The sequence below is a fragment of the Pristiophorus japonicus genome, chromosome 3, assembly GCF_044704955.1.
Source record: "Pristiophorus japonicus isolate sPriJap1 chromosome 3, sPriJap1.hap1, whole genome shotgun sequence".
Taxonomy (NCBI): Eukaryota; Metazoa; Chordata; class Chondrichthyes; family Pristiophoridae; genus Pristiophorus; species Pristiophorus japonicus.
This window is the reverse complement of record NC_091979.1, coordinates 78917427-78938898: the sequence shown is the minus strand read 5'-3', so window position 1 is coordinate 78938898 and position 21472 is coordinate 78917427. Positions and strand designations below refer to the sequence as shown.

Here is a 21472-nt window from a genome sequence, read left to right as displayed (position 1 = left end):
AAAAGGATCTTATGGCACTTTCAGAAGAAGAGTAGGGGAGTTCTCTTGGTGCCCTGGTCAACATTTGTCCTTCAGTCAGCACCACCAAAACAGCTTATATAGTTGTTTATATCATTGCTATTTGTCGGACCTTGCTCTGTGCTAATTGGCTACTGCATTTTGACTACATAACAGTGGTGACTACACTTCAAAAGTAATGTATTGGCTGTGAAGCAGTGGGATTTCCTGAGGATGTGAAAGCTCCATCTTTTTGAGCAAGGAAACAGCAAGCAGGTAGAATGGCCTGAGAGAGGCAGAAGTGAGATTGGTATAAGAACGGAGGGAGGGACCGGCATGGAGCGGAGGGAGGAACCGACGAGGAGCGGAGGGAGGGACCGATGAGGAGTGGAGGGAGGGACGGGCGAGGTCCGGAGGTCAGGACCTGCGAGGTATGGAGATTGGAAGCGGAAAGGATGGACGAGGCATGGAGAAGCAGAGAGGTCGGAGCCCAGAGGTGGATAAGACCAAGGGAAGGCGCAGCACGGGCCAATAACAAGGCTGTGAGGCTGTGAGGCTCACATTGCGTACAATGAATTCCACGTAGAGAGGTCTTGTGAGAAGGAGGACAGTAGGAGTATGAGTTTGTGTGTATGTATTGGCACATGCGGCAGAGCCTGGTCTCCAGTCGTCTTGGATTCCCTTACCACTGGACCAAAACCTTGCTCTGTCAAGCCTGTGTGGTGGCTGGTGTGCAACAGCCACTCCACGTTAAAAGAATTCATGCACTGAGTACTCATTTTTAGTGTGGAAGCAAGTCATCTTCGACCCAAGGGACTGCCTATGATGATGAAAAGAGAATAATAGTGTTGAAACAGACATAGGTTTTTAAATTTAAAGTACATTTATATTAGATAGTAAGACTATCTGAGTTGCATTGGTCAACCGAAGAAGAAATCATGGGAGATGTGACTGGGAGGTGCAATAGTGTCGTCTGGAGGCCTGATTTAAAAGATGAATTGGAACCGGTTCTGGGGGAGGTAGGACAAGTACAAACTGGATGGTCTGCACCTGGGCAGGACCGGAACCAATGTTCGAGGGGGAGTGTTTGCTAGTGCTGTTGGGGAGGGGTTAAACTAATATGGCAGGAGGATGGGAACCTATGCAGGGAGACAGAGGGAAGTAAAATAGGGGCAGAAGCAAAAGATAGAAAGAAAAAAAGTAAAAGTGGAGGGTAGAGAAACCCAAGGCAAAAATCAAAAAGGGCCACATTACAGCAAAATTCTAAAGGGACAAAGTGTGTTAAAAAGACAAGCCTGAAGGTTCTGTGCCTCAATGTGAGGATTATTCGTAATAAGGTGGACGAATTAACTGCGCAGGCAGCTATTAACGAATATGATATAATTGGGATTACGGAGACATGGCTCTAAGGTGACCAAGGCTGGGAACTCAACATCCAGTGGTATTCAACATTCAGGAAGGATAGACAGAAAGGAAAAGGAGGTGGGGTAGCGTTGCTGGTTAAAGAGGAAATTAATGCAATAGTAAGGAAGGACATTAACTTGGATGATGAGGAATCTGTATGGGTAGAACTGCGGAATACCAAAGGGCAGAAAACGCTAGTGGGAGTTGTGTACAGACCACCAAATAGTAGTAGTGAGGTTGGGGACAGCATCAAACAAGAAATTAGGGATGCGTGCAATAAAGGTACAGCAGTTATCATGGGTGACTTTAATCTACATATAGACTGGGCTAACCAAACTGGTAGCAGTACGGTGGAGAAGGATTTCCTGGAGTGTATTAGGGATGGTTTTCTAGACCAATATGTCGAGGAACCAACTAGAGGGCTGGCCATCCTTGACTGGGTGATGTGTAACGAGAAAGGACTAATTACCAATCTTGTTCTGCGAGGCCCCTTGGGAAGAGTGACCATAATATGGTAGAATTCTTTATTAAGATGGAGAGTGACATAGTTAATTCAAAGACTAGGGTCCTGAACTTAAGGAAAGGTAACTTCGATGGTATGAGACGTGAATTGGCTAGAATAGACTGGCGTATGATACTTAAAGGGTTGATGGTGGATCGGCAATGGCAAACTTTTAAAGAACACATGGATGAACTTCAGCAATTGTACATCCCTGTCTGGAGTAAAAATAAAACGGGGAAGGTGGCTCAACCGTGGCCAACAAGGGAAATTAGGGATAGTGTTAAATCCAAGGAAGTGGCATTTAAATTGTCCAGAAAAAGCAGCAAACCTGAGGACTGGGAGAAATTTAGAATTCAGCAGAGGAGGACAAAGTGTTTAATTAGGAGGGGGGAAATCGAGTATGAGAGGAAGCTTGCTGGGAACATAAAAACTGACTGCAAAAGCTTCTACATATATGTGAAAAGAAAAAGATTAGTGAAGACAAACGTAGGTCCCTTGCAGTCAGAATCAGGTGAATTTATAATGGGGAACAAAGAAATGGCAGACCAATTGAACAAATACTTTGGTTCTGGCTTCACGAAGGAGGACACAAATAACCTTCCGGAAATACTAGGGACCGAGTGTCTAGCTAGAAGGAGGAACTGAAGGAAATCCTTATTAGTCAGGAAATTATGTTAGGGAAATTGAACGGCGATAAATCCCCAGGGTCTGATAGTCTGCATCCCAGAGTACTTAAGGAAGTGGCCCTAGAAATGGTGATCATTTTCCAACCGTCTGTTGACTCTGGATCAGTTCCTATGGACTGGAGGGTAGCTAATGTAACCCCACTTTTTAAAAAGGGAGGGAGAGAGAAAACGGTGAATTATAGACCGGTTAGCCTGACATTGGTAGTGGGGAAAATGTTGGAATCAATTATTAAAGATGAAATAGCAGTGCATTTGGAAAGCAGTGACACGATCGGTTCAAGTCAGCATGGATTTATGAAAGGGAAATCATGATTGACAAATCTTCTAGAATTTTTTGAGGATGTAACTAGTACAGTAGACAAGGGAGAACCAGTGGATGTGGTGCATTTGGACTTTGAAAAGGCTTTTGACAAGGTCCCATACAAGAGATTGGTGTGCAAAATTAAAGCACATGGTATTGTGTGGTAATGTATTGACGTGGATAGAGAACTGGTTGGCAGACAGGAAGCAGAGAGTTGGGATAAACGGGTCCTTTTCAGAATGGCAGGTAGTGACTCGTGGAGTGCCGCAGGGCTCAGTGCTGGGACCCCAGCTCTTTACAATATACATTAATGATTTGGATGAAGGAATTGAGAGTAATATCTCCAAGTTTGCAGATGACACTAAGCTGGGTGGCAGTGTGAGCTGTGAGGAGGATGCTAAGAGGCTGCAGGGTGACTTGGACAGGTTAGGTGAGTGGGCAAATGCATGGCAGATGCAGTATAATGTGGATAAATGTGAGGTTATCTACTTTGGTGGCAAAAACACGAAGGCAGAATATTATCTGAATGGCAGCAGATTAGGAAAAGGGGAGGTGCAATAAGACCTGGGTGTCATGGTACATCAGTCATTGAAAGTTGGCATGCAGGTACAGCAGGCGGTGAAGAAGGCAAATAGCATGTTGGGCTTCATAGCTAGGGGATTTGAATATAGGAGCAGGGAGGTCTTGGTGCAGTTGTATAGGGCCTTGGTGAGGTCTCACCTGGAATATTGTGTTCAGTTTTGGTCTCCTAATCTGAGGAAGGGCGTTCTTGCTATTGAGGGAGTGCAACGAAGATTCACCAGACTGATTCCCGGGATGGTCAGACTGACATATGAGGAGAGACTGGATCGACCAGGCCTGTATTCACTTGAGTTTAGAAGAATGAGAGGGGATCTCATAGAAACTTATAAAATTCTGACGGGACTGGACATGTTAGATGCAGGAGGAATGTTCCCGATGTTGGGGGAGTCCAGAACCAGGGATCACAGTCTTAAGGATAAGGGGTAAGCCATTTAGGACCGAGATGAGGAGAAACATCTTTACTCAGAAAGTTGTTAACCTGTGGAATTCTCTTCCGCAGAGAGTTGTTGATGCCAGTTCGTTAGATATATTCAAGAGGGGGTTGGATATGGCCTTTATGGCTAAAGGGATCAAGGGGTATGGAGAGAAAGCAGGAAAGGGGTACTGAGGTGAATGATCAGCCATGATCTTACTGAATGGTGGTGCAGACTCGCAGGGTCGAATGGCCTCCTCCTGCACCTATTTTCTATGTTTCTATGAATGAGCCAAATCATTAACGTATCGATCAACATTGACGGGTGTTGCACAAATTTGATATCTTATAAGAGTTGACATTTAATGTGTGACTGAAAAATCATGATGCAGGAAATAAGACACTGTAGTGAGTATTGGGAATACATGTAATTTAATAAGGGTATTAGTGTCATGGAAAGCATGCAGTAGATTCACTACAGGACGTGCATACCATATGTGAGACTTTTAATGTAGATCGATGGAAAGTTTCAGTTTCAAATATCTCTTTTTCTTCTGAATGAGCAATTCTAGTCTGCAGATTCCATCGCCTATTCCAAGCATCAAAATTGAGTTTAATCAAGTAGACAATACTAACATTTTTAGTGAAGAAATAACGATGTTGCATCATTGGTGTAGATGTTAAAGGCATGTTCCATCATTTGTGATGCGATGCATTATTTGTGTTTTGTTCAGGCGCACTTAATGGTCATGTGCTTTCTCTCATAATTGATCACTAATAGTGAGCATAACTCACTGGTCTTCACACCATAAAATTCGGCAGATTTGCGCCCAATTACTGCCGTTTTACCACCGTTTTTGGGTGAAAAAAGTAATTTTTTGCGGCGGTAAATGCGGCACACAAAATTTAGCGCCGGGGCGGAAAATTCGCCAGCGGTAATGCGCCAGTAGTAAAATATACCGCCCGGCCTTTTTTTTTCACTTTTTACGACGTCAATCGCGTGCAATTGCTATCGCCGCGGCTGGGAAATTTGCCGATACTGCCATTTTTACCGCCCGCCCAAAAACCCGCTGTGAAAACTCAAGTCTTAGCTGCTTGGACCCACGAGGCACCCAGCGCTAACGACACCATTTTGAAAAGTGGAGCAGAAGTTCAGTGTATAAAAGGATTTTGAGAAAAGGCTGCAGAAGTGTGGGAAATTGCACTCCGCTTCCATTGAGGGGTGGTGGAGGTGGGGGGCGGAGAAACCCAGGGCGGGGGACAGGAGGGGCCACATTGCAGCAGAGGTCGGGGGGCGGGGGGAGTGTGTTGGAGGGGCGGGCCTGGGGGCTCTGTGTCTCGGTGCGGGGAGTGTTCAGAGTGGGGTGGACGGGTTGACTGCGCAGATGGCGGTTGGTGGATGTGGTGTGGTTGGCGTCGCGGGGGCATGGCTTCGGGGTGGCCGGGGCTGGGGGCTCGACATCCGGGGGTGTTCGGCATTTGGGAAGGATTCTGACGGGACGGGGCGGGTTGGGTGCGGGGGGAGTGTTCCCGGTGTTGAGTGGGTCCGGAGCCAGGGGGTGGGGCACGCTCTTGGGATGGGGGGTGGGCTGTTTAGGGCTGGGATTGGGAGAGACTTCTTCACTCGGGGAGTTGTTGGCCTGTGGGGTTCTCTGCCGCGGAGAGTTGTTGATGCCAGTTCATTGGATGTGGTCCTTGCGGCTGGTGGGGGTGGGGGGTGTGGAGGGGGCGTGGGGGTGGGGGGAGGTGCTGGGATGGGTGATCAGCCATGATCTTATTGAATGGCGGTGCAGGCTCGAAGGGGCGAATAGCCTACTCCTGCACCTATTTTCTATGTTTACTCAGTAAGCTTTATGTGAGTTCAAAGTTCGTTTTTAAGGCTGTTTGAGCACATTGGAGGACATTTGAGGATATTTTAAAAAAAACGAGGGCTGTAATATCTCTGCCAATACTGCTAGCTGCTTTTTCTATGCAGCGTCGAGCTGGAAGAAGGTTTATTCGAGCATTATGAGCATAATCAAAGAGCTCGCAGACGTATGGGGAGGAGGCCTTACCCCCAACAAGTTTACAGGGAATAGCGCTCATACCTGCAGCTGTCTGAGGCACAATGCGTTAGAAGGCCGCACTTCTGAAAAGAGGTGGTCACAGAGATAGGTCAGCTCATAAAGGCAGACCTACAGCCTACCAGCGGGAACAGGATTGCATTGCCTGTTGAGGTGAAGGTGACTGCGGCATTTGCCTTTTATACCTCTGGCTCCTTTCAGGCATCAGCAGGGGATATGCTGCATCTCGCAGTTCGTTACACATAGCTGCATTCACCAGGTGACTACTGCACTGTATGCACTCAGGATGGACTTTATAAAGTTCCCAATGACCAGGGAGACACAGAATGAGAGGGCTGTGGATTTTGCATGAATTGCTGGCTTCCCCAAGGTTCAGTGTGTCATTGACTGTACACACATTGCCCTGTGAGCACCTTTAGAGGAGCCAGAGGTTTACTGAAAGGGATTCCACTCACTGAACGTACGGATCGTCTGCGACCACACGCAGTGCATCATGGCAGTCAATGCCCAGTTTCCAAGGTGCTTCCATGATGCATGAGAGCAGTGTCTCTGACCTGTGAGTGTCAGCCACAAGGCCAGAGCTAGATGCTCAAGGACAAGGTTAAGGCCTCACCACCTGGCTCATGACCCCTCTCCGGAACCCTCAAGACAGAAGCCGAACATTGCTACAATAACAGCCATATAGCCACACACAACGTCGTCGAAAAGACAATTGGAGTGCTCAAGCAGCGCTTCCGATGCCTGGACCACTCTGGACGAAGCCTGCAGTACTCCCCTCAGCAGGTCGCTGAGTTCCTTGTGGTGTGCTGCAACTTAGCCATCATGAGGGGACAGGAATTGCCACTGGGGATTGCAGGACCACCTGAGGAGAGAGGAGAGGAGGATGATGAGAACTCATGCTACCACGACAGGGGAGGCCTCATGGCACTTTCACCACTGTAAAAGTCTTCCATCAGCAGCTGATAAATCAACACTTTGCTTGAACAGTGAAGGCATGTTTCACATTTGCCTGCCTACTCTATCCCACCATGTTGACTATTGCCCCTCTTCTACAAATGAGACACTGTACAAGAATGGTTAAGGTGAACAAAATAATTTATAAAACATTGTTAAATTTATGAAACATTTGTACATTGTTGAAACTTGGTAAACTTTAATTTTAAAATTTAAATACATTTTTTACTTGAAACAATTTGTAAGACTTTTTAAAAATAACCAAAACAAACAGCAACAAAAGAACAACAACCCCCGCTCGCCGCCCCCCCCCGCATCGAACTTCGGTTTAACTGCGGCCACCTTCCCCTCTCCCCCCACTCCCTTGCTTCTTGCCCCTATCCCTACCCGTGTTGGGATCAAGACAGTGTACAGCAAGGCGCGCAGGGTGCAGCTGTTGTTGGGGGAGAGGCAATGGAGACACCATTGGACCCCCTGGAGAAGCTCTGGGTATGGAAGGCCCGACTTCTGAGTCGGAAGGCTCTTGTTCGGCCTCCCCACTCACAGGTGCTGTCGGTCTGGGTGATATGACACTGGGGACTGCAGTGCCAAAAGGCATTACCATCAGTTGCCATCAGGCATTGACAGCCTTTGTGTTCTCTCGGATCGCAGCAGCAATCTGCCACATGTCCGCAGATTGTGTCGCAGATTATGCGGCGATGTTGTCAGAAATGCCACTCAGGGCCTGGAGGAGCTCTCGACAGTCCCACCATGTCCAGGTGTGCGTCTACCTGTCTTTCAGCAGATCGGCTTTGTCGGTTCAACTCTGGGGGTGCGTTGCTGCACACGACTTGGACCTGCTGCCTCAGATGGGACAATGCTTGTAAATGTGTCTTCCACCGAGGAACTTGTGTCTACAGCTAAAACACATGCTGACTGCATCGCCCCCTCCACCCCCAGCACTTCCTCCACTCCCACCAACAACACCCCACCCCGTACTATTCATATAACGCCTTACTAGTGTTTGTGGTTGAATCCAGTAGGACATTAAACAATTACAATTGAGCTTGAGGATGTTCTTCCTCCCTTGAAGGGTCCTCAGCGTGCCCCTCATCTTCCTCTTCAACCCACACACGGTGGGCTGAGGTGGAGGCTTGCATGGGATGCTGTGGCGCCTCAGAATCCTCATCTGCAAAATAGAAAACAACAGACGAGTGGGTAGCAGCAGGGGAGGAGGCAGGGTGATATGAACAAGGTCACATAGCGCAGGCTGCTTTGAAGGAGCACCACTACTGCATTATATGTCATCGAGAGATACTGCATCACATTACCCAAACCCGAGTCCACTGACACTACATGACATTACCCGAATCTCAGTCCCCAGAGGCTATATGACATGACCCCAACGCAGCCCAGGGATTTTTCAGGATTTACCCTCAGTTCCGACCATGGGCTCAGCACCCCCATGGGTAGTTGATCTCCTGTGGGCACCGATTAAGCCTGCTACGCATTCCTCCAGGTCTGTCAAGGGATGCGTATTGGGTGGACCATCGCCTATCCGTTGCTGCTCGTGTCGATTGTGTGACAGCTTTTTCTGCAAAAATGACAATAGGAATGGTTACCAGAGTGCCCTTCTGCTCTTGTGGCACACAAAGCACTTATACCATACGGTGTGCATTTAATACAGCTGTCTGTTTAATAGCCCTGTTATTTGTACGTGGTTCATGAGGAAGACATTAACGTGCAGAAACATCTTTTAAGATGTCAAAAAGCATTCTTAATAATGTATAATGATCATCATGGCAAATAAGGTGCACTAAGCCTACCTACAGCAACATGTGTCAGATTTACAATTTAAGTAATCAAGGTGTGCATGAATAAAAATATTATTTACTCTCATGACCCTGCAATGGTCATTCCACTTCTTCCTGCATTGTCGGTAGTCCCTGGGAATGTCATCCACTGAACACCTCCTCAGCAACAGCGGTTCAAAATCTTTTTATAATGGGTGGGGCGGGGGGTGGGGGGGTGGTTATCTCGACCACTCCAGTTAAACTCCCCCCCACCATCTACTCTCAATCGCAGTTATAAGTGCCTCATTCGCATCAAAACTAAATTTTCTGGCCCTCTCTCTGCTCTGATCAACGTGCCGAATCTTCTGTGTCTGAAAAATGTCTGATTGAGAGCTGGGTGTACTGCACATCCGCGGACGCAACCTGACATTTGACTAGAATCGCGGGAGTGAAAAAAATTCGTCGAAAAAAATGTGCGCATGCGCAGAAGGCCTTTTTTTTTTCAGATCGCTGAGTTTACCTCTAGAGCACAAATCCCATCCTACAAGAATGGATTTTACTGCTATCACCAGTCACTGTCATAGCAGTATTCCGGTGGTTTAAAAAAAGTTGAAATCCTCAAATACCGCCCAAAAAACAGTCATAGTGCTATTTTCCGAATTTCTAGCCCCATATGTCTGTATAAATAGAGAACACAACATGAGTATTGGTATGATCTGTTTACAGAACACATGGACTCAGCTGAAATAAAATATCCATAAATCATCATGTTCAGCAAGGCATGAGCCCATTCAAACCATCGTATCTGGGCCACTGCACTGGAACTATAGACTATGATCTCATTTCCTCATCTTTTTCTGTCTTTTTATATTCTTTTTCAAATATGAGTCTTTGGCTCGATAGCCAGTTGTGGTAAAAACTTCACATTCTAATAACCTCCTGATGCAAAGGCTTTTTCTAACTTCCCCCTTAATTCTCCTTGTACTAATACGGCTTGCTATCGATATAGAAACCAGTGAAAAGAACCTTTAGAAACTTACCCTCTCCAAACATTTTATAGTTCTGAAAATTTCTCATTAGAGTCCTCCTTAACCTTCCAATGGCAGGATTTTTTTTTATTACTATAACCACTCATTTCTGTTGTCATTCGAGTGAACCTACTGCACCCTTTCATGGAAACATAGAAAATAGGTGCAGGACTAGGCCATTCGGCCCTTCGAGTCTGCACCACCATTCAATATGATCATGGCTGATCATGCAACTTCAGTATCCCATTCTCTCCATATCCCTTGATCTCTTTAGCCGTAAGGGCCACATTGAACTCCCTTTTGAATATATCTAACGAACTTGCATCAACAACTTTCTGTGGTAGAGAATTCCACAGGTTCACAATTTTCTGAGTGAAGAAGTTTCTCTTCATCTCGGTCCGAAATGGCTTACCCCTTATCCTTAGACTGTGACCCCTGGTTCTGGACTTCCCCAACATCGGGAACATTCTTCCTGCATCTAACCTGTCCAATCGCGTCAGAATATTATATGTTTCTATGAGATCCCCTCTCATTCTTCTAAATTCCAGGTAATATAAGCCTAGTCGATCGAGTCTTTCTTCATATGTCAGACCTGCCATCCCGGGAATCAGTCTGGTGAACCTTCGCTGCACTCCCTCAATAGCAAGAAAGTCCTTCCTCAGATTAGGAGACCAAAACTGCACACAATATTCAAGGTGGCCTCACCAAGGCCCTGTACAACTGCAGTAATCTCTCCCTGCTCCTATACTCAAATCCTCTCGCTATGAAGGCCAATAGGTCATTTGCCGCCTTCACCGCTAGCTGTACCTACATGCCAACTTTCAATGACTGATGTACCATGACACCCAGGTCTCGTTGCACCTCCCCTTTTCCTAATGTGTCATCATTCAGATAATAATCTGCCTTCCTGCTTTTGCCACCAAAGTGGATAACCTCACGTTTATCTACATTATGCTGCATCTGCCATGCATTTGCCCACTCACCTAACCTGTCCAAGTCACCCTGCAGCCTCTTAGCATCCTCCTCACAGCTCACACTGCCACCTAGCTCAGTGTCATCTGCAAACTTGGAGATATTACATTCAATTCCTTTGTCCAAATCATTAATGTACATTATAAATAGCTGGGGTCCCAGCACTGAACCTTGCGGTACCCCACTAGTCACTGCCTGCCATTCTGAAAAGGACCCGTTTATTCCTACTCTTTGCTTCCTGTCTGCCAACCAGTTCTCTATCCACGTCAATACATTACCCCCAATACCATGTGCTCTAATTTTGCACACTAATCTCTTGTGTGGAACCTTGTCAAAAGCCTTTTGAAAGTCCAAATACACCACATCTACTGGTTCTCCCTTGTCCACTCTACGACTTACATCCTCAAAAAATTCCAGAAGATTTGTCAAGCATGATTCCCCTTTCATAAATCCATGCTGACTTGGACCGATCCTATCACTGCTTTCCAAATGCGCTGCTATTACATCTTTAATAATTGATTCCAATATTTTTCCCACTACCGATGTCAGGCTAACCGGTCTATAATTCCCTGTTTTCTCTCCCTCCTTTTTTAAAACCTGGGGTTACAGTAGCTATCCGCCAATCCACAGGAACTGATCCAGAGTCTATAGAATGTTGGTAAATGACCACCAATGCATACACTATTTCTAGGGCCACTTCCATAAGTACTCTGGGATGCAGACTATCAGGCCCTGGGGATTTATCGGCCTTCAATCCCATCAATTTCCCGAACACAATTTCCTGACTAATAAGGATTTCCTTCATTTCCTCCTTCTCGCTAGACCCTCTGTCTCCTAGTATTTTCGGGAGATTATTTGTGTCTTCCTTAGTGAAATATAGAAACATAGAAAATAGGTGCAGGAGTATGCCATTCGGCCCTTCGAGCCTGCACCACCATTCAATGAGTTCATGGCTGAACATGCAACTTCAGTACCTCATTCCTGCTTTCTCACCATACCCCTTGATCCCTCGAGTAGTAAGGACTACATCTAATTCCTTTTTGAATATATTTAGTGAATTGGCCTCAACAACTTTCTGTGGTAGAGAATTCCACAGGTTCACCACTCTCTGGGTGAAGAAGTTTCTCCTCATCTCGGTCCTAAATGGCTTACCCCTTATTCTTAAACTGTGACCCCCCCTGGTTCTGGACTTCCCCAATATTGGGAACATTCTTCCTGCATCTAACCTGTCTAAACCCGTCAGAATTTTAAAAATTTCTATGAAATCCCCTCTCATTCTTCTGAACTCCAGTGAATACAAGCCCAGTTGATCCAGTCTTTCTTGATATGTCAGTCCTGCCAGCCCGGGAATCAGTCTGGTGAACCTTCGCTGCACTCCCTCAATAGCAAGAATGCTCTTCCTCAAGTTAGGAGACCAAAACTGTACACAACCTCCAGGTGTGGCCTCACCAAGGCCCTGTACAACTGTAGGAACACCCCCCTGCCCCTGTACTCAAATCCCCTCGCTATGAAGGCCAACATGCCATTTGCTTTCTTAACTGCCTGCTGTACCTGCATGTCAACCTTCAATGACTGATGTACCATGACACTCAGGTCTCGTTGCACCTCCCCTTTTCCTAATCTGTCACCATTCAGATAATAGTCTGTCTCTCTGTTTTTACCACCAAAGTGGATAACCTCACATTTATCCACATTATACTTCATCTGTCATGCATTTGCCCACCCACCTTACCTATCCAAGTCACTCTGCAGCCTCATAGCATCCTCCTCGCAGCTCACGGTGCTACCCAACTTAGTGTCATCCGCAAACTTGGAGATACTACATTTAATCCCCTCGTCTAAATCATTAATGTACAATGTAAACAGCTGGGGCCCCAGCACAGAACCTTGCGGTACCCCACTAATCACTGCCTGCCATTCTGAAAAGTACCCATTTACTCCTACTCTTTGCTTCCTGTCTGACTACCAGTTCTCAATCTACATCAGCACACTACCCCCAATCCCATGTGCTTTAACTTTGCACATTAATCTCTTGTGTGAGACCTTGTCGAAAGCCTTGTGAAAGTCCAAATTCACCACATTAACTGGTTCCCCCTTGTCCACTTTACTGGAAACATCCTCAAAAAATTCCAGAAGGTTTGTCAAGCATGATTTCCCTTTCACAAATCCATGCTGACTTGGACCTATCATGTCACACCTTTCCAAATGCGCTGCTATGACATCCTTAATAATTGATTCCATCATTTTACCCACTACCGATGTCCGGCTGACTGGTCTATAATTCCCTGTTTTCTATCTGCCTCCTTTTTTAAAAAGTGGGGTTACATTGGCTACCCACACTCCATAGGAACTGATCCAGAGTCTATGGAATGTTGGAAAATGACTGTCAATGCATCTGCTATTTGCAAGGCCACCTCCTTAAGTACTCTTGGATGCAGACCATCAGGCCCTGGGGATTTATCGGCCTTCAATCCCATCAATTTCCCCAACACAATTTCCCGACTAATAAGGATTTCCCTCAGTTCCTCCTCCTTACTAGACCCGCTGACACCTTTTATATCCAGAAGGTTGTTTGTGTCCTCCTTAGTGAATACCGAACCAAAGTACTTGTTCAATTGCTCTGCCAATTCTTTGTTCCCCATTATAAATTCACCTGATTCTGACTGCAAGGGACCTACGTTTGTCTTCACTAATCTTTTTCTCTTCACATATCTATAGAAGCTTTTGCAGTCAGTTTTTATGTTCCCTGTAAGCTTACACTCATACTCTATTTCCCCTCCAAATTAAATCCTTTGTCCTCCTCTGCTGAATTCTAAATTTCTTCCAGTCCTCAGGTTTGCTGCTTTTTCTGGCCTATTTATATGCCTCTTCCTTGGATTTAAGACTATCCCTAATTTCCCTTGTTAGCCACGGTTGAGCCATCTTCCCCGTTTTATTTTTACGCCAGACAGGGATGTACAATTGTTGAAGTTCATCCATGTGATCTTTAAATGTCTGCCATTGCCTATCCACCGTCAACCCTTTAAGTATCATTTGCCAGTCTATCCTCGGCAATTCACGTCTCATACCTTCGAAGTTACCTTTCTTGAAGTTCAGGATCCTAGTCTCTGAATTAACTGTGTCACTCTTCACCTTAAGGAAGAATTCTACCATATTATGGTCACTCTTCCCCAAGGGGCCTCGCATAACAAGATTGCTAATTACTCCTCTCTCATTACATAACACCCAGTCTAGGATGGCCAGCTCTCTAGTTGGTTCCTCAATCATATTGGTCTAGAAAACCGTCCCTTATACACTCCAGGAAATCCTCCTCCACCGTATTGCTATCAGTTTGGTTTGCCCAATCTATATGTAGATTAAAGTCACCCATGATGACTGCTGAACCTTTATTGCACGCATCCCTAATTTCCTGTTTGATGCCATCCCCAACCTCACTACTCTTGTTTGGTTGCACAACTCCCACTAGCGTTTTCTGTCCTTTGCTGTTCCACAGCTCTACCCGTACAAATTCCACATCATCCAAGCTAATGTCCTTCCTTACTACTGCGTTAATTTCCTCTTTAACCAGCAATGCTACCCCACCTCCTTTTCCTTTCTGTCTATCCTTCCTGAATGTTGATTAACCCTGGATGTTGAGTTCCCAGCCTTGGTCACACTGGAGACATGTCTCCGTAATCCCAATTACATCATATCGGTTAACAGCTATCTGCGCAGTTAATTCATCCACCTTATTACGAATGCACCTCGCATTGAGACACAGAGCCTTCAGGCTTGTTTTTTTAAATACACTCTGCCCTTTTAGAATTATGTTGTAATGTGGCTCTTTTTGATTTTTGTCTTTGATTTCTCTGCCCTCCACTTTTCCTTATCTCCTTTCTACCTTTTGCTTCTGCCCCCATTTTACTTCCCTCTGGCTCCCTGCATAGATTCCCATCCCCCTGCCATATTAGTTTAAACCCTTCCCAACAGCACGAGCAAACACTCCCCCTAGGACATCAGTTCTGGTCCTGCCTAGGTGCAGACCGTCCTGTTTGTACTGGTCCCACCTCCCCCAGAATCGGTTCCAATGTCCCAGGAATTTGAATCCCTCCCTCTTGCACCATTCCTCAAGCCACGTATTCATCTTAACTATCCTGCTATTCCAACTCTGACTAGCACGTGGCACTGATAGCAATCCTGAGATTACTACCTTTTGAGGTTCTACTTTTTAATTTAACTCCTAGCTCCCTAAATTCAGCTTGTTTGACCTCATCCCCTTTTTTACCTATAGCGTTGGTACCTATATGCACCACGACAACTGGCTGTTCACCCCACCCTCCAGAATGCCCTACAGCCGCTCTGAGACATCCTTGACCCTTGCACCAGGAAGGCAACATACCATCCTAGAGTCTCGATTGCGGCCGCAGAAACGTCTATCTATTCCCCTTACAATAGAATCCTCTACCACTATAGCTCTCCCACTCATTTTCCTGTCCTCCTATGCAGCAGAGCCACCCATGGTGCCATGAACTTGGCTGCTGCTGCCTTCCCCTGATGAGCCATCTCCCCCAACAGTATTCAAAATGGTGTATCTGTTTTGGCGGGAGAAGACCGCAGGGGACTCCTGCACTACCTTCCTACTCCTGCTCTGCCTGATGGTCACCCATTCCCTATCTGCCTGTGTAACCTTTACCTGCGGTGTGACCAACTCACTAAACGTGCTATTCACGACATCCTCAGCATCACGGATGCTCCAGAGTGAATCCATGCGCAGCTCCAGTGCCTAAATGTGGTCTGACAGGAGCTGCAGCTGGATACACTTTATGCACACCTAGTTGTGTCTCTGACTTCCCACATAGTACAGGAGGAGCATGACATGGGTCTGGGCTCTCCTGCCATGACTTAACCCTTAGATTAACTTAATTTGGCAACAATGCCAAAGGTTTCCTACTGATAAGAAAAGTAAAAGAAAAAGATTAAATACTCACCAATCCTCCAGCCAATCACTTACCCGCTTGGCTGTGACGTCACACTTCAATTTCTTTTTACTTCTTTGTTTACCTTCTTCCCCTGCACCAGCTGGCCACCCGAACTGCCGCTCCTGCGACCTCCTCCGACGGCCGCGCCTTTTAAGGGCCTCCCGAACTGCCGCTCCCGTTCCTGTGACCTCCTCCGACGGCCGCGCCCTTTTATGGGCCTCCCGAACTCCCGCGGCCTCCACCGACGGCCGCGCCCTTTTACGAGTCTCTCGAACTCCTGCTCCTGTGGCCTCCACCGACGGCCGCGCCCTTTTATGGGTCTCCCGAACTGCCGCTCCCGCACCTGACACTAATGCATTTCCAATATTCAAAGTGATCTGCAGTATCTTCTATGTTATTTCCTTGCTTTTATATTCAGTCCTCCTATATGCGGAGATTCAACACCGCCTCCAGTGCGCCAGTGCAGCCTTTGGCCACCTGACGAAAAGAATGTTCGAAGACCAGGTCCTCAAATTACCACCAAGCTCATTGTCTACAGGGCTGTAGTATTTCCCGCTTTCCTGTATGGATCAGAGGCATGGATGATGTACAGGAGACACCAAGTTTCTGGAGATATATCACCAACAATGTAGCCGCAAGATCCTGCAAATCCCCTCGAAGGACAGGTGCACCAACATTAGTGTCCTCGTCCAGGCTAACATCCCCAGCATTGAAGCACTGACCACATTCGATCAGCTTTGCTGGGCAGGCAACATGGTTCGCATGGCAGACACGAGACTCTCTAAGCAAATGCTTTATGCGGAGCTCCTTCACGGCAAACGAGCCAAAGATGGGCAGTGGAAACGTTACAAGGACACCCTCAAAGCCTCCCTGGTAAAGTGCGACATCACCACTGACACCTGGGAGTCCCTGGCCGAAGACCAGTGAAAGTGCATCCGGGAGGACATTGAGCTCTTTGAATCTCAACGCCGAGAGCGTGAAAAGGTCAAGCGCAGGCAACGGAAGGAGCGTGTGGCAAATCAGTCCCACCCAACCCTTCCCTCGGCGAATGTCTGTCCCACCTGTGACAGTCTGTGGCTCTCATATTGGACTGTTCAGCCACCAAAGAACTCACTTCAGGAGTGGAAGCAAGTCTTCCTCGATTCCGAGGGACTGCCTATGATGATGATAAAACCCAGAATACAGCTTGCACTCCTACCTTTTGAGTTATGACAATTATGTCTATATGAGTAAATGTTGTATTCGAGGACTCATTTTGGAATCTTCTGTTTTTAACACTATTGTGTGTGAAATAAAACCAGTAGAAATAAAATATGCGGCTCGAAGTACGCTCTGCAGAGAGATTTCGCAAATGCCTGTATGAAGAACTTTGGATTTCTGACCTTGAATTCAATTAAACGGAACTTAATGGGGATCCTCTTGTGCAAAGTGCAGTGACATCAACAGATTGTCTAAGCAACCAATCAAAATGATTGCAAATTCAGGATTTGGCGCATACGCTTGCAATTTGTCAATGACGGCCACTTTCAGAGCTGTCATTGACAAACCACAAGCGCATGCGCCAAATCCCGAATTTGCGGTCGTTTCAAAGGCAGTATGACAGCATACTCTTGCGAGTACACCATCATGTCAACCACAAGTTCAGGGCCAATATATTTTGACATAAATTATAAATTGCAATGTGTTTATAAAACATCGGTCAACTTGTTTGAAGATTGATGTTATAACCAAAAATCTATTTTTCCGGACTTAATTTCCACACTCAAAACTGAAAAATAACTTGCAGGTTACTTATACCTTTTTGTTGTCACACTGTTAATTGATATTCTCAGTTTACCAATATATGTACACAGTTTTGTTATCATAAAATGACAATATCTGATTGAGTAGTATTGCAAATGACTGATTCATTTGTAACTGGTCATTTTATTTATCATAGTACTCAGAAAAATGAACTTCAAGATGTTCCTAGAGAAGGAAAAGAGCAACTAGGAAACAATAGAAAGCAGAAATATACAGTTCTCGGTGAAATTCCAGAAGACAAGGTATTGGTAAATTGGAAAAATGAAATTTGAGATTTGCCCAAAACATGTTGTGGATTAATTACCTGTTTACCAACAGTTGTTTTACATTCATGAATGCAAGATACAAACTTAACAATCATATTTGTGAGTATTCCATTTAAAAAGTACAGTTGATCAATCAAGATACCAGGTTTTAGGTATCATTATTTACAAGGAAAGGTGAGGAAGTTTTGGTCTTAAATAAAACTAGATGACTTTTGAGGTGATCTTTGTCAGTTTTTTTTGATTCATAGAATCATGCAGAAGGAGGCCATTCGACCCAGCATGTCTGTGCCAGCTCTTTGACACAGCTACTCAATTAGACCTACTCCCTGCACTGTGCCCATGGCCCTGCAAATGTATTATTTTTAATATATACCATACTCCCTTTTGAAATTTACTATTGTATCTGCTTCCATCACCCTTTCAAATTGTGCATTCCAGATTGTAACCGCTTGCTGCATAAAAAAGATTTCTCCTTAATTTCTCCTGGATATTTTACCAATTATTTTAAAGCTGTGTCCACTGGTTACTGACCCTCCTGACAGTGAAAACAGTTTCTCCCTATCTACGCTATCAAAACTATCATAATTTTGAACGTCTCTACTAAATGTCCCTTTAACACACTTTTTTCTAGGGACAACAATCTCTTGCTTTTCTGGTCTCTCCACGGGGTCAAATTTCGGCCTGAGATGCTCCTATTTTTTTTGAGCAACTAGTTTAGAATGGAGTATCTTAGAAATTGCAATTCTCGGCATTTAGTTTGCTCCAGTTCTAGTGAGTTAGAACAGTTTCATTTTAGAACAGATTTTTTTTTTTCAAAAGGGGGCATGTTCAGTCACTTATGCCTGTTTTGCAAGTTTAGGCAGTAAAAACTTACTCCAAACTAACTTAGAATAGAGTAAGCGTAGATTTTTGTACGCTCAGAAAAACCTTGACTATACTTACAAATCAAGCGTAGGTTACAAATCAGGCACAGGGAACGAGAGATGTGGGGAGGCGGGGGGAGGGAAGTTATTAAATTTTACAAGCGTTCAACAGTCTCACTTATACAAATAAAGAGCCATCCTGAATAATAAATGATAAATAAAGCAAATAAAAAATACATTGAATGTTCCTACCTGTGTGCAGCAGCTGCCTTCGAGCTGTTCAGGCCGTTCATCCAAGGGATGGGCGGCGTCAGGCCAACGACGGCAGCCCAACGACGGCAGCAGCAACCTTTGTGCTGCGGAGCTTCAGGCCGTTGGGACAGGGGCGGCGTCAGGCCAACGACGGCAGCAGCAACCTTCGCGCTGCGGAGCTTCAGGCCGTTGGGACAGGGGCGGCGTCAGGCCACCCACAGAGACCGCAGCAGCAGCCTTCGAGCTGCGAAGCTTCAGTCCATTCGGCCAGGGCACAGGGGCGGCATCAGTCCAACGATGGCAGCCCAACGACGGCAGCAGCAGCCATCGAGCTGCGGAGCTTCAGACCGTTCGGCCAGGAGAAAGGGGAGGGACACGGTTGGGGCCACACACACAGGCAACGCAACAGCCTCCACAGCTGTGAAGTTATTTTTATAGGCTGCAGGAGACACAGGAGGCGTACAAAGCACCGGGAGGGAGAGGCAGCCAGCCAGTTTAAAAGTTAAATTTGTAATTCAAGTATGGGTGCTGCATTATCAACACCACGGATTATACAATGGTTCGCCATCAATTCACTGCATAAGAGAGAATTGATTAGAGCTTACCGCACCAGGAACGTCATAGCCCGTAGGCTGATGGACAGGAGACCTTACCCATGTCGGCAATATCAAGCCAGGCGCTCGTACCAGGACATGAGTGAGGCTGATTGTATCAAAAGGCTGCATTTCCGCAGAGAAGTTGTCGTTGAGATCTGTGATATGCTGAGAGTAGATTTGCAGCCCAGAAGCAGAACGCCAACTGCCTTGTCTGTTGAAGTGAAGGTAACAGCTGCACTTGCCTTCTATGCCTCGGGATCGTTTCAAGCTCCAACTGGAGATGTGTGTGCCATCTCTCAACGTGCAATACATGCCTGCGTTTACCAGGTCACGGCTGCACTGTATGCGCGGAGGAATGACTTCATCAATTTCCCAATGACCGCACAAGCGATCCATGAGAGGGCTGTGGGCTTCTTCAGGTTTGCTGGCTTCCCAAAGGTACAGAGCTGCATTCATTGCACCCACATCGCCTTGTGAGCACCTGTGGAGGATTCCGAGCAGTACAGGAATAGAAAAGGTTTCCACTCCATTAATGTGCAGCTCGTGTGTGACGACAAGCAACACATCATGTCAGTCGATGCGAGATACCCTGACAGCACCCATGATGCGTTCATCCTACGCGACAGCATTATATCTGACATTTTTGAGGAGCAGCCGGAAGGGCAGAGCTGGCAACTGGGAGACAAAGGGTATGGCCTGGCCACCTGGCTCATGACGCCCCTACGCGTAACACGGACAGAAGCTGACCATCAATACAACATGTCGCACATTGCGACGCGTAGCATCATAGAGAGGACCATTGGCATCTTGAAACAGCGTTTCCGATGCCTGGACCATTCCGGAGGCCACTTGCAATACTCTCCTCAGATTGTCGGTCACTTCACTGTTGTGTGCTGCATGCTGCATAACTTGGCTATCAAAGGGAGCAGGAGCTGGTAGTGGAACCAGAAGACCCACATGAGGTGAGAGTTCCTGATGATAGTAATTTGGAAGAGCAGGATGAGGATGATGACGACGATCAGTAAAGCATGCAAGTGACTGATGCCGGAGCACGAGGTCAGAGGAGGGCCGTTCATCGTGCTCCTTTAACGATTGCTCGAGCCCTGCGCCAGCAGCTCATCCGTGAACACTTCAATTACTGATGCCTGAGGGCTCAGCGATAACTGTTCCACATGGACATGTTTATTTTTTGGAGTTGTTCCTTTGTTGTGTTGTATTAATGGAACATGATTCAGTTTTAATGAAAAAATATTTTATTGATAAGTTAACGTTAGTGTAATAATATTTGTTATATCAAACTTTTTAATATGCCTCTTTAAGATCACTTAAAAACTTGTAAAGTTACAAAGCAATTTCAATGTGAAAAATCTTACATTCTTAAGATCACCTAAACTTCAAGATCACTTTTAAGGTGCAAAATTAAATAAGATACAAAATGTGAGAGCGTTTACACTATAAGATCACTTAAAAACCCTAAGATCACTTATAAGTTGTAAAGTTACAAAACTTACAAAACAGTTTCAATTTGAAAAATGTTACTACAGTTACATCAAGAAAAAGAACGAAAGCAGCAAAGAAAGGCTGCAACCATCTCTCATCCACATCTCAGTGAATGTTTACTTCTTCATGGGGGTGTCATTTGATTGGCAGGGCTGTGTGCCCTTATTGCAGTAGCTATCTCCATGAGGGCCTGTGCCGTCACTTGCATGCCCTCCTTGACGGCCTGTGCCGTCGATTGCACTCCCTCGGAAATTCCCTCCCTCATTTCCGTGTCATTACTGCTATTTCTCCCGTCAGTACCGTCACCTCTTCACTGATGCTGCCAATGAGTGATTGGGTAAGCTCATTGGTCTCCACACCCAATGCCACAACCTGAGCCGCATCTGTTGCACGCTGCATCTCAGGAGAGCGTGTCTCCAATCTCCTTCTCCTCTGCCTGGATCTGCCTCGCGGCACCACTACACTGGGAGGCACAGGCTGGGACGGTGGGACACTCGGTGTTCCAGACGGCAGCACTTGAATGCGAGCCGTGGGCTGGGATGGTGGGTCAATGGGTGTAAA

General features: G+C 46.0%; 1 protein-coding gene across 9 annotated transcripts in view; it reads left to right on the top strand.

Annotated features, from left to right (window-relative positions):
• Positions 1-21472, top strand: part of cep70 (centrosomal protein 70) — a 115844-nt gene that overhangs the window by 64269 nt on the left and 30103 nt on the right. For all 9 annotated transcript variants that reach the window (XM_070875471.1, XM_070875475.1, XM_070875478.1 and 6 more), the window contains one exon: positions 17571-17676. In XM_070875471.1, the coding sequence (XP_070731572.1) occupies positions 17571-17676 (106 nt within the window). The remainder of the gene's footprint in view (positions 1-17570; positions 17677-21472) is intronic.